Raw genomic sequence first — 13823 nt, forward strand, 5'->3', positions numbered from 1 at the left:
TATATAGTATTCTGACTATTCAGGCTGAACAACTCTGTTGTGACAAAAAAATAGATTGAGACATCAACCACAAAATACAAAATTCACTAGGTTGTATACAATAATACAAAAATAGAAAAACGCTATTTGAAACAGGGTTAAAAATATCAAACACAAAATGAATGAATGAATCAATGTGTAGGTACGAGACACAGAAATAATATTGAAACTTTGCTAATCTTGGTAATTTTCATCATAAGAGTATTTCCAAACTTTTAACAAAATCGTTCACAAAACAAATATTTCTAATTTTGTGCTCTCTTGTCAGATTTTATTGAACTCAATTTTTTTAATACAAGTTCTGAAGAGATGGATGTTTTTAAAATAGCACGCAGAGATCGTAAGAAAATAAAGGCACTCAACAATGGTCAGAAAAGGAAAACAAGATAGTATGTGGCATTTGGGAAAATAGTGACGCTGTGGAAATGTTATGATGCTCATAAGGAAAAAAATCTATCAAACAAAGGTCAGGAAAAAATTCTGTTACAAGGAAAGTTCAAGTCAAATGAATGACAATGATGATGAATGAAAGATTTGATCTAGTGGTGAAGGATGAATGAGGAATCTGGAACAAAGAAGCAGAAAAAATAGAGCCAGAAGAGTCTTAATACGAATGTTAAACTTGTCTTGAAAAAGGGAGGAAAGGTGCCAAGCTAACAGACAAATCCCCAAACAGAAAGACTATGGAAAGTGGTAGTTTGAAAGAAAAGCAAATAAAACAAATATGGATGGAATATACGAATAGGGATGCATTAAGAACGGAAAAGCAGTGAAGATGGGAGAGAACAGAATGTGCAGAATTAAATCCATCGCCCTATTCCCTTGTTCACTGTTTGAGGCTTTCTGTCGTCACATCCAGTCACTGGTTTGATTATAACATCTTCAGGGAATTTGATATATCTTAGATGGGATTCCTCATACATTATGGGCTATATTAACAAATAATTACAATTAATATCTGCTTTATCTTTTCTGGAAGACACAGCTCTAGTTTATACAATCAAAGCAAATAAATGAATAGTCTTGTGTTTAAGCTTCCCTTCATAAAGTATGGTGCTCATCTACAAAAGTATTATAAGACTTGACAAAGCTACCCAAGGTAAAGCCTGTAAATACAGAAGCTTAATATAGCAGTGAGATTGCTTTAGAACCAGTCACAGAAGAGGACTGCATTTCTTATTTAAAATATAATGTCTTTATAAAACATAAGCTACACTAGAGCTTTGCCTGATTTGGGAACAAACATAACCCTTACACCATCAAAACCTTACCAGCTATTCCAGCTCATTTCCTGGCTACTGACAGGCTACAAAGAAAGTTATTAGATTATCATGTTAAAAAGTGACAGCAGAAACTGACATAACTGTGTCATTATGGATGTAGATGTTCACAAACCCCTCATGTAAGTCTGTCAGTCCCAATTCAATAGACCTGAGCTTTTTTTTCTGCCAGGCTTTACACCACCCTGTTTCTTGACCTTTATGCCCCTAACCTCTATGCTTTTCATTGTTATCTTGAATCTCCACAAACTGCTTTGTGACCTCTTTCAATTTTGTCTTATTTCTTCTTGTCCATTGTCCCTACTTTACTTTTGCTTTTGCTACAATTAACACTGATAAGACACTAATTTGAAATTTTTAATCAGACAGCTCAGCTTCTGACAGAGTGCATGCTGTTATTCTAGAGTCATCTTTCTCTCTCTGTCTCTCTCTCAGCACGTATCTCATTCTCACTCTCTTTTTCTCTCTTCCTTTCCTCCTTGCTTCTCTTCCTTTCATTTCTTTCATATAGCATATCTATGTACAACTGTGTGCACTTGAGCTGTGCAGTCAAGACCAGTTAATAGCTGGGATATCCTTGGAGGCTGAAATGTAGTAATATTTGAAGTCACTGGCACTCTGCAGAGGAAAATGCAATCTATGTTTTTTAAAGACACTTTAATTGCTCAGCAGTCATGCATATCTGAGAAATATAGCTCTGCTTTCAAGATAGTAGCTCCCCAAGTTGCAAAGGCCGCTTACTCAACACCCTCACTATCTAGCAAAATATGAGAATGATACCAAGACTCAAAAAACCCAACTTTATGTTAATCTATTATTTGGTATTAGCTTTTGTGTATTTTTGTAATATTTCACATAACATGCTGTGTGCTACTGTCATTTAAAACACAAAGACTTAATCTAGCTGTGAGTAAAAAGTTGTTCATATAGAGTCCATTTATATAGCTCTAATTCAGCTAAAATGAAAATGAAAAATGAACGGGAGTTCTGTATTAGTAAACAGACAAGAAGCTTTAGCACAGAGCACACGTAGCAGTACCAATTACAATCAGCTTTCACTGACCCTCGCTGCTTTTTCCTTTTAATTTCCCTCTCTTTTTGTGTAATTATTCCAGCAACTAAAAAGAGTTCACAGCTTTTATTATGTTAATCCTATTTAAATTATTCATATATATTTAACATTTAAAGATAATCTTTACATGGTTATCATGATGTTATTAAAAGGACATCACCTAGATTGCACATTGATTAAAGATTTACCAGAAATGTGTGATGTCTGTCATATCTGAACTTATAATCATATCTGAACTTCTGACGGTGAAACTCCGGATCCCTGTGCTACCAGCTCAAACTTTCTCTGTGCAAACTACCTTGAAAAAGGAGTCAAGCACGAGTGTATTCTTTTTAATTCTTTTTCTTCCCCTCAGGATCTAAATATTGTATGGCTGCGTACTTGAAAATACGTTCTTAGACTCTATTCAAAGAGATTTTTAATGATGTTCAGATCTCATCGCTACTTTTGAAGATTTTACTCAGAACAATACCTCGAAACCTGGAACTATAGAATAATACTCTTTTATTTTTTGGTGAAAGAAACAACCAAATCATATCAATGCCAAATAGATGCCATATCCGCATCATAATCAACTGCAAACTGGCCATAAAACTGAAGACAAAATTCTGTTCAGTACCATGGACAAGTGCTGCCCAACCTGTCCATAACAGTGACAAGAACCTCCCCAAAAAACACCTTTCGTTATAAAAAACACAGACCATCTCCTGCTCTTTTATAGTAAGAACATACATTCTTACTATCACATTCTAAACAGTGATAAATTCTTAAGACCTAATTTGTTGAAATCATCACAGTTCTAATTAAAAATATGTGGCAAAAACTACGAGCATCAGAAAATACAGGACTATGGAACTAGTTAGCATGTATAACTTGTTCCTTCTGCTAACTTGTCCCTTCAGTTTGTCGCTATCAGAAGAAAATGAAAACCAAAAAAGCCCAGGAACCTAAAAAGCAGATTAAAATCCCCAAAGCTCTTGTCACTCCTTTTTAGCATAACTTGCCCTTACAAGTACTATGAAATATTTACAATGCACTATATTTATCTTCATTTGTTATATCACGCTGAAGATAAAAGCCCTGTATAAAAAACAGTGGCACAAGACAGTCCCTTTATCTTTTTCAATATTTTGTATATGCATTTCCCAACTAAATTACAATTGCACATAATAAATCAACTTTTTCATAATAGTTTAATAATGCACTTTCATTTTGTTAAATTTAAAAGTTATACATGTTTCATAAATCTCAACAGTTCCAACGAGATGTGGTAAAATGTTTGACTAATAAAACGATGGGGTTTGTCTTCATGAAAGTGAAAGGTTTGTCTTTTAATATGTGTAATTATTAAGTAGCTAGACAATCTCTAAGGAATCAGCAAATTTTAAGTTTCATAGATTTGCAGCTCAAAATTAAGAATAAGGCAAAAAAAAAAATCTTCTCAAATTAGTCAACCTTCTAAATCCCTTGTTACAATGACAAACAAATGCATTGTACAACTTGGTGCACAGAATCAGCTGATACAATATGACTCTGCTATCAGAGAGTTTATGAAATACTACTATCTCCCATCTTTCCACTAAACTGCACTGGAGTTTAATGTCAACAATGGCATTTTTTAACTCCTAATTCTCTGAAAGAATTTATATTGCCATTAGAATTATGTTTTAAGACATATGCTTGATCTGTCATATGTCTCACACTTCCTCAGATCATTTTCCAGAGTCTGTCGCTGGTCAGCGTAGCCTGTCACTTGTCATTTACAAGCTACAAGTCCATGGAAATCAAAGGAAATTTATCCAGCATCTTAGAACTAACATCAGGAATAATTTTTGCAAAGATTAAGGTATCTATGCCTGTTTTATTTTCATGATAACAAATCACTTGGTAATACCAAACTCAATATCCACGTCTACATCAATAGATCACTTCAAACAAAATGGCAGATCCACATACTTCTTCGCCCGATCAAATTAAAAGATCACACTTGGGTTCTCCTTATAATTGTCACTACTTTAGCAACACTGTAACAAGTCCTGTCAGCAAACACATGACTCTACTAAAAATCCACTCATAACTCACAGATATTCATAAAATATTCCAAGCTCACTACCCAAAACCAAACAAAATGTTAAGAGAAAATTGCAAAGAACCCAACCAGTTTCAAGGTTTGGTTTGGTTTGTTGTTTGCTTTTTCAGTTTATCTGCAGTTTTGGGGTTTGAGATATTTTAACTTCAGCAACACTTTCAACCCACTTGCACGTGTAAAATATTTAGAAAGAAATGATGAGTCGTTATTCTTAAAGTTCTGTAACAAAAACTTACCCTCGCATTTTTTCTATCAACATTTTTTTAAATTGAGTATTTTCCATTCAGGCCAATGCACTTGTTGAAATGTTGACTGTAACCAAACACCAGCTTCACTTACCCCAGTGTTGTCATGGTGACAATGGTGTACCAGAAGGCTGCAGGGATGCTGGTGAACTTGCTGGCTGATGAACCTTTCTCTGCATAGTACATGACTGTAGCAAAGATGATGATGGCCATAGTGAGTGAGAAGAGGAGGAAGCCTAACTCCGAGGCACAACTTTTCAGGGTGTAGCCCAGGATGCGCAGCCCCTGTGAGTGGCGGGAAAACTTAAAGATCCTGAAGACACGAAAGACTCGCAGTGTCACAAAAGCCCCGCTGACATCCTCGTTATCTGTCATCACCAGGCCAATGTAATACGGCATGATGGCAACCACATCAATGATACTCATGACACTGCGCACGAATTTGTATCGACTAGGGGCCGCCAGCAGACGTAGGAGATACTCAACTGTGAAGATCATGACACAGGCAGTATCCAGACAGAAGAAAGCCACAGCATAGCGCTCTCCACAGGGCAGCTCCTTGATGCGACCCGGGCTTACCCCACAGGGCACTGTCTCCACCACATTGGCAATAACAGAGACAGCAATGAAGAAACCAGTGACATAGTAGAAGACCAGAGCCAGTGTACTGGTATGTGGGTTTTCAAAGGCCCGCCACATCCTCTGCCGAGCTGTCATTGAGGGCAGGGAGCTCTCAGCTGCATGATCCTGATCGGCATCATCCTGCAGGCGCTCGGCATTCTCACGCCGGCGATCCTTGTACTCCTCATAACAGCAGTCGCCAATGATCTCAGGGATGATGCCAAAGAAGGCCAGCTCCTCATCGTAAGCTGAGATGCACTCCTGGCGGGGATAATGAAGCTTCCCAGTACGGTAGAAGTTGAGAATGTGGCGGAAAATGTCAGGGTCCCGATCAAAAAAGTACTGCTGTGTCTCAGGGTGGTAGAAGAAGTCCCGCTCCGAACTGCCCAGCAGAGTGTCAGGGTAGCGCTCTAAGGTGTCCAGCCACGTCTGGAACTGGATGCCACTCACATTCAGCACAATCAGAGAGTCCTGGCTTCGCTTCCTCTCCTGCCGTGGAGCAGCTGGCATAGGACCTGTGGCCACTGGCATCCATCCTATGGCTGCTGCCCTGGCAAAGGGTAACCAAGCTGCTACTCCTGCTGCCATGGTCCCAAGCAACTACCACAGCTGAGGGAGTCAATCTAGAGACAGTCTTGGTCCAGTTACTAAAACAGGGAGAGAAAAGAAAAATATAAATGCTTACATATTTTCGAGGCAACAGAGTTTCTCAACATCGTCGTGATTAACTGAAAATCTATTCGCTTCCTTTTCTTTTCCTCCCTTTTTTCAGCCCAGAATATCCTTCCCAGGAGTTGGTTAGCCAGATAGGACAATAAATCAAGGCACTTGAAATCAACGTATTCAAAGCAGCTACTCCAGCAGCCAGATCCTTTGGATACGAGGTCCACGCGAGGCCCCTGGGTGGAAGGAACGGTCCACAAAGCGCTAACCCCAGGAGCCGGCTAGTAGCCGAGGTGCAGCGGTGCAACCACCTGGAAGGAGATTTTCCTCCACGCGCGACGCAGCCGGTGCCCCCGCCCCTCCTCCGCTCCCCGCCCGCTGCCGGAGCCGGGCCGCGGCCGCCAGCGGAGCCTTCCCGGGCGGGCTGCAGCGGGGCCGCTCGGCGCCGCTGCCCGCTCGCCGTGGTGGGGCGGAGGGGATGGGCCGGGCGGGCCGGTCCCCCCTCCCCAACCGCAGCCCTGGAGAAGCAGCAGGACGAACCGCCTCGCTGACCTTGGTCGCCGCCGCGGGGACTCCTCCTGACCCCGGCTGAGGGCCGGGGGAGCCGGCGGGGCAGGGGGAGGAGCTCCGGGAGGCAGCATTAAACTTTAAGGCAAGTTTCCCGTGTAGGAAATGCGTTGAAGGGCAGAGGGGCGCCAGGGAAGGGGCGCCGGGAGGGGGGAGCGCCCCAGGGAAGGGAAGCGGGCGGAGGGGAGTCTCCCCGGGACGGGGCGTCGGGGCACGGACGGGCACTGATCCGGAGCGAGGAGACCGGGGCCGGGCTGAGCCGCGGTGCAGTGGCGGGGGTAGGAGCGGGGGCTTTGGAGGCGCCCGCAGAAGGTGGGATGCGTGGGGCATGCTCGGGAGCGGCCGAGCGGGCAGCGAAGGGCGAAGCCGGGGGAGCCTGGCGGTGGAGCGGGAGCGGAGCAAGGGGCTCCCGGGCGGCGGGGGAGGCCGGGGCGGGCGGGGGACCGCGGAGGCGGACGCGGGGTTCTGTAGTGGCTCGGCGGTCGACGGTGGCTCATCCCCCACCCTCTCCCGCCTTCTTCCCCTCGCCCCCTTCCCCTCGGCACTGCTCTCGCATCCCTCCGAGTGTGCCCAGCCTGCGGCACCTACCTGGGAAAGTCTGGCGAGAGCGCTCAGTTGCATAGAGACTTTTGGAAATACGGGCTCTGCCGCTACATCTCCGCGCCCTGCCGGGAACGGCGGGGAAGTAGTTGCTCCTGAGAAAGCTTGATCGCATCCAAAGGGACATCGATAATAAGGCTTTCCCCCACCCCCACCCCCCTCCGCCACCGCCGAGCGCCAAGCAACAAGTTCAAGGGGTGGGTGGGGGGAAAAACAACGTAATCGCGCCTGGCAACTCGGCGGAGCACGTCCTTTCGGGGCGCGAATCCTGCGGCGCGGGGCTGCCGTCAGGCGCGGCTGCGGCTGCGGCCGCTGCCCCTGCCCCTGCCGCGGGGCTGCCGCGGGCGGCGGGCGGCGGCGGCGAGGCCCTGGCGCGGCCAGGGGCGGGGGGGCGGGGGGGTGGGGGCTTCTCGCTGCCTCCCCCGCGGCGGGCGGGCCATGCCGCCCTGCCGCGCCGCCGCCGCCCGCGGGCTCGGGGCGCAGGGGCGGGCGGCGCCGGGCGGCGGCGGAGCGGGGCGCGGCGCGGGCGAGGAGGGCATCGCTCCGCGGGCGGAACAAAGGGGCTGCGGGCGGCTGCGCCCGCGGCGGCGGCGGCGGCAGCGCGGGCGGGGAGCGCCCGCGTGTGTGTGTGTGTGTCCGTGTGTCTGTGTGTGTGTGTCTGTGTGTCTGTGTGTCTGTGCGCGCGCGTGTGCGTGTGTCTCTGCGGGGCCGGGATCGCGCGGTCCAGCCCCTCCGCCGGCAGCTCCGCACGGACCCTCCGGAGTTCGAGGTGTTTCGGGTAGGGATCGGGCGGCGGAGGTGGCTTAGGTAAGGTATCTAGGGGGCTCCTCGGGAGCGCCAGCGCCTTTCAAGGGAAGAGGGACGATGTACTGAAAGAAGGGGGGGATGGAATGCCTGGCAGCGGAGTGTGGCGATGCTCCTCACAGCCCGCCCCGAGCCACTCCGGAGTTCTCGCTGCAATATCCAAACGGCTCTTACCAGCTTTGGGAAAGGCGAGAGCTGGGACGGGTACGGGAGCCTTTTCCTCCTCCTCTCCTTTCCGCTCCCGTGCAAAGCCACCCTCCCACACCCCCCCCCCTTGTTTTTCCCGTCGCTAGATGGCGTGTGGATGACGGGAAGTGAGCTCCCCGCCGGGGTGCCGCTGCGGGGCCGGGCGGGACCCCCGCTCGCCGCGCCGCGCTCGCCGCTCGCCCTCTGGGCTGCAGCAGGGCCCCGCCGCCGCCTCCACCTCCATCCTCAGACGAGCGCGTGGCACCGCTGCATCTCCCGGGGAAAACGGGCACGTTAATTCCTCGAGCTCTACGTGCCGCTCGGATAGCTCCGATAAATGCAAGGAACTATCTGTATTTTTTAATTAAGGTTCTGGGAACACTCGGTGTCTTATTCACAGAGCTCGCATTCTCACAGAGCTCGCATTCAAGATACCAGAAGGTGTTCCTCCTTCTGATTCACATTTGTTTCAGTTTAGTAATTGGAGTCTTCCAAAGTGTAAATTTACTTCCATGGAGTAAATGGGTTCCTTTATACTTGAAGATCTTCTGACCAAACCTCCCACTCCGATAACTTATTTTAGGCATATGCCAAAGAAACTCAAATTAAAAATAAACCACATATATACTGAAGCTTGAGAGCTATCTCTTTTCTATACTTCAATAATATGCTCAACTTCAATATATGTTAATTTCTATTTAAGTTCCCATGAAAAAGATGAACATGGTCAGTACTGTAGTCTCTAAGCTGTTGCCATAAGAAATACTTGAAAGCATGGAGACAAAAGGTTTAAAAATGTTTGAGTGCAATTCCTAACTTAGTAAACTTGTCACGATGATCAATCGCATATATCAAATCACATGAAATAAAGTAGAACATAAAATAAAGGACACTTTCTGTAGTTTTACTGGAGTTGTTTGTTGTTTGTTTGTTTGTTTTTCTAGCTCAGATGTTCAGTAAGTTATATCCCATAAATTAATCCATTAATTTGAAATTAGTTGATCAACTGTAGGTATTGAGAGGTATTGAGTTTTCAGTGATGTGGATATTCTCCCATATGAAAGATTAGGGTTTTTGATTTGGTGCTACAAAGGGACAGTCCTGTAGCGATTAATAAAGCCCGATTTATGGTCCTGTCAGCTCAGCACTGAGACAATAATACAGGACTTCCTTTCCTGACAAATAATTAAAAGAGGTTTCATTTTCAGCTATAGATTCTTTTTGTAATCAATAACTGCTCTGATTTTGCAACGTACCTAGCTTTACAGAAAACAGTTACTCTTTCAGTTGCTTTTTTCTTTGCAATTTTTCTGGAATAGAGTTCTTCACTTGCAACAAAGGATTTTGCCCCCTGTAGAGATGAGAATGGGTTCCGTTAAAGAATCACTTGGATTCTTGTTGTAATCTTAATGTTGTTTCAGAGACTTACCACATTTTATCGGGAAAAGAAAAAAAAAGAAACCAAGCAAACCCTATACATGTGGACAAGTCGCTATCGGGTAGTGTTACAACATTGTATCTCTTTTAAATTAGAGGTTGGAATCCAGTCCAGGTTCAAAGACTTTCTGACACCATTGGAGAAATGATCACCTCACCTTAAATTTTTGTGGGCAGTCTGTGTATCGGAGAGGCTTCTTTCAGAAACAGTATTTTGGAAGGAAAAGCCAAAGAGTATACTCTGTTACCTTCTTATTCTAACAGAAAGTCCAGTCATATACTACTGAGAAGTGATAACCAGGAGCTCAAACTTTCACAGCTTGTGCCTTGAGTTTAGTGCCTTGAAATTGTCTGACTGCAGTATTCCTGACTTTGTACATTTCAGAAAGACTAAATTCTGGTACATAAAGTGTGTCTAAATAATCAGCTCTTCTGAAGTCGAAATCCTGCCTGTGACATCAGAATTAGCTACCAAGAGATTGGTGTGATGTGACAGGGCGGATTATGGCTTCGAGTTAGAATTACTTAATTCTAACAGGGACTCAAATGAGACAAAAATCCTATTTTCAAGCGAAGAAAATAAATCCTAGTAATTGTAGGAAAAGAAGAAAATGGTACTAAGGGGAATGTACAATGGAGTCTAATATGAGCTGTTTCTTAATTCTTTCCAAAGTCATGAGGCGCAAAGAACTCTTTAAGGATTAAAGAAGAAAACAGCTGTGATGCATAAGTTTATATTAATACATTTAATTTTTTCTTTAACATTTTTGGAAGTTTTTAGAATGTTTGAAACCAAGAATTTTATTTACAGACTGTACGTGTACATCCCCTCTGCCTAATTCCTCTAGTATTAACCCAGTGTTTTTTCCTTTTGTGAAAAGAATACTGCAAATATTTAAAGCTATCTTGTAAATTTTAACCTCAAGATTCAGCTATACCTCTGAGTTTTTTCTTTCCTTCCTCTCTAGTCTAGAAGATAATTTTGCAGTTCCTACATTATCATACTAATATTTTTGTACACTCAATACCAAATGCACAAGATCATGTAGAGATAACTGATTTCTGAGTATATGCTATTTTTGCTCTTTCATTAGGGGGGGAAATATTAGTAAGAATAACTTCCATAAAAGCCTACATATTTATTTACTATTTGGTCAAACAATGCAAAAGGTGGTTTGGTTTTTTTTAATTTATAGGAACCAAAATTATTTATTCTTCAAAATACAAAAGTTTCCTCCAGAACCCGCTCTTGTTATTAGTAGCAGAATATTCTACTGATCTCCCTCTTCTACCCTTTTTGTTACTTGTTTAAAGGTCTGAGTGCTTCTCAGCCTAAGCGAAAGAGGTTTGATTTTTTGGTATTTTGTTTCAAGGATTTTTTTTTTCAATGAAGGGAAAATTCCTGAGACCTTCTAAGTAGAAAAAGTCTGGTATAAGGATTTCTAGAGCACTGATCGCAGCCCCACTGAAGAACTGAGTCTTGAGATTAAGAATATGTCTCACGGAGGAAAATGTTTGATTCTATAACACAAGTTAAAAAAATAATGCTTTGGTTAAATATGCAATCAACACAAATACGTATATTCATAGTCTGCAGTTTCCTTACCTTCATAGATTTGTCTTGTCTAAAACTAGCTGGTTTTTGTAGGGGGACGAGACAGAAAAAGTAGGAGGCTTTTGATATAGACAGAATTTTCCAAGGACAAAAAGCCATCTTTCTGGGAGTTTGCTAGAATAGGCTCAGGTCACTCTGCAGTGCAAGGGCTTGTCGTCCTTCTTTCTATATGGAGAAATGCATTCCTCAGGATGTTAAAAAATGACCTCTCACTGGTCAAGGATTAAGACACACTGTGGGGGAAGCGCACAATGTGCACCATTTCTTTTGAATTCTGAAGCCAATCTGAGAGTTAGTATAGCCATCAGTAACCTAAAAAAAAAGACCCTTATTTCTGTGTAAAAGATTTTTTTATGCATTTATTACAGATTTAGTAGATGGAAGAGGAAGGCAGAGCTGTGATTTCTTTTTTTGCTGAAGATGAGGTTAAGTCACTGCTTGGAATCACCTCAAGAAAACCTCACATTCAGCCAAAGAGGTGGCTGATTCCATCTCAAATATTTGTACTTTATCTACTCTAAATCAACAAATACTGATTTAGTAATTATATATGTTTTTCTTGGTGTACAAGATATTAAATATTAATTTTATTAAACTATGTATTAGTCATGTTAAGCTCTGGGAATTCCTCTTCAAATTAGTGATATTTTAACCACCAATGAAATGATAAATAGAAAATTGTAAACTTTACTTTAGATAAGCACTTATTTCTTGTTTTGAAATCATATTTTGGCTCATATAGTATCTTCAAAAGAATAGTTGTTTCATCTATATAATGAGGCCAAATTTCAACCAATTTAGCTTTAGACACCTGTGCTACCTAATGGAAAGCCTACTCACACTGACTTCCCAGAATCGGCAGGGAGAGAAATAACTCCCAAAAGGAATCTATCCTACCTGCACTCTGAGTGTTTATAGGCAGGTATCTCTTGATTATAAAGGGCAGACTGGGATGACTGTGGTCCTTAAGTTAGGAGTCTTACATACTTTAAATTAGGCAGGATGAGCCTGAGACTGAGAGCCTGACCCAGTCTGCTAAGTCAGTGGGAAAACTACCCTGAACTTCAATTGCCTTTAAGGTCACATCCTTAGAGAGAGAAACTAAGAGTGAATTAATGTGAAAAACTAATTAACCACTAGAGTTCATACTCCTGGCTGCACTGAAGCACTTTGGGAGGCCGCCTTTGACAAGGATGCCTCTTGCCAGACTTACGCTGTGTCACTGTAGCTGCATTTCTAATCACATGTGGAATCTCCAGTATCATCAGATACTCACTTTTCACTCCACAAGCACTTAAAAAAAGAGAAAAAACAGTAAGAAACCTTCTTAGAATGTATAGCATGCATTAGAAACACTCTCTTCTCATACCGAAGTGTGAGGCACTAGTAAAGTACGTAGTTCTGATAAATCTCTGCATCAGTGAGTGACAATGTGCCTGTTGCAGTTGGCTCTTTGAAGTATGTAAAGTTTGATACTGCTATTTGCCCTGTTTCTGCGTGCTGATTCTCTAACATATGAGTCTCATTGTTTGCTTGAGCCATTGAGTAAAATATGTATCAGACATTATTTAAATTATTTTATCTAAGCTGGTTCTCAAAGACCAGTGCACATAAAGACCTTGTTGCAGCAGGCAGACAATATCTATGTCTATGATTCAGTCATGGCCATTCTTTCATGTGTTCCTTTTTGATTCAGAAGAAAGCTTGGCTAAACAGAAGGACTTAAGTGGGTGAAAACATAAATAAAATTTGAGTCTAGGTCATTTTAGTTAGGGCGCTGAATCCTACTTTGCATATTAAACTGAAATTATTCAGTAAGTTCTTCAGCCTTACAACAGTGAAAAAGGTAAATCAGATGAGAATCTTGGTCTCAACTGGAAAGGAACTTGCCTGGAAATGTTTACCAAAGAGAGCTCAAGATCTGCTAAACAAACCGATTTACAGGGAGTAACATTGAAAGGGACATGGGCAGTCTGTGGTGCAGTGTAACCACAAATGAGACACTCTCCACTATGGTGGTTATGAAGTCTTGGAGGACACAATAAATTTGCACAAGCTTGGAAAGCTTGAGCCTTTTCATTTGCAAATCAGATTACTTTTCTTCTTTAAAAGTGTCCATAGACAAAGGTCAAGGTAAAAAATCAGTCAGTTTACATTTCAGTGGCTTCCAGGTTCAAAGAATATGAAGAACGCCACAGAATAAAATATAAAGAACATCTCAGAATAAAATTTCTTCCCCTTCTGTTAAGGTTTTAAGGTCCTTACCCCAGGCCATCCATAACCCTACCATTTGTCTATCTATTTACACTTGGAAAAATTAATCTGATCAGTGAAATTATGAAATCTTTGCTCAGTGTAATTATGACATCTTTGTTCCATTCGGATGCTGATAGAATAGATGCCTAATGTTGGCTGAATATAGCAAGAAAAAATTAGTGCCCTTTATATTTGCTTCCACTTTAATTAAGATGCACAATATTGCTAAAAATTTTGAAATTCTGATAAATTTGTGGAAAATGCAGATAAGCAAAGCAAACTTAGAAAAACTAATACTTTTTCAGGAGTTCCCATTCTGATTTTTCTTATCTCAGTCTTTGTAATGGAT

The 13823-nt window shown here is 42.7% G+C and overlaps 1 protein-coding gene across 1 annotated transcript in view; it reads right to left on the reverse strand.

Annotated features, from left to right (window-relative positions):
• KCND2 (potassium voltage-gated channel subfamily D member 2) overlaps nucleotides 1–5934 on the reverse strand; it is a 282594-nt gene extending 276660 nt beyond the window's left edge. The window contains exon 1 of the mRNA XM_086610039.1: nucleotides 4820–5934. Coding sequence (XP_086466165.1) covers nucleotides 4820–5934 — 1115 coding nt within the window. The remainder of the gene's footprint in view (nucleotides 1–4819) is intronic.
• Between the last annotated feature and the right edge of the window lie 7889 nt (nucleotides 5935–13823).

The sequence above is a fragment of the Tauraco erythrolophus genome, chromosome 4 (genome assembly GCF_009769465.1).
Source record: "Tauraco erythrolophus isolate bTauEry1 chromosome 4, bTauEry1.pri, whole genome shotgun sequence".
Lineage (NCBI taxonomy): Eukaryota > Metazoa > Chordata > Aves > Musophagiformes > Musophagidae > Tauraco > Tauraco erythrolophus.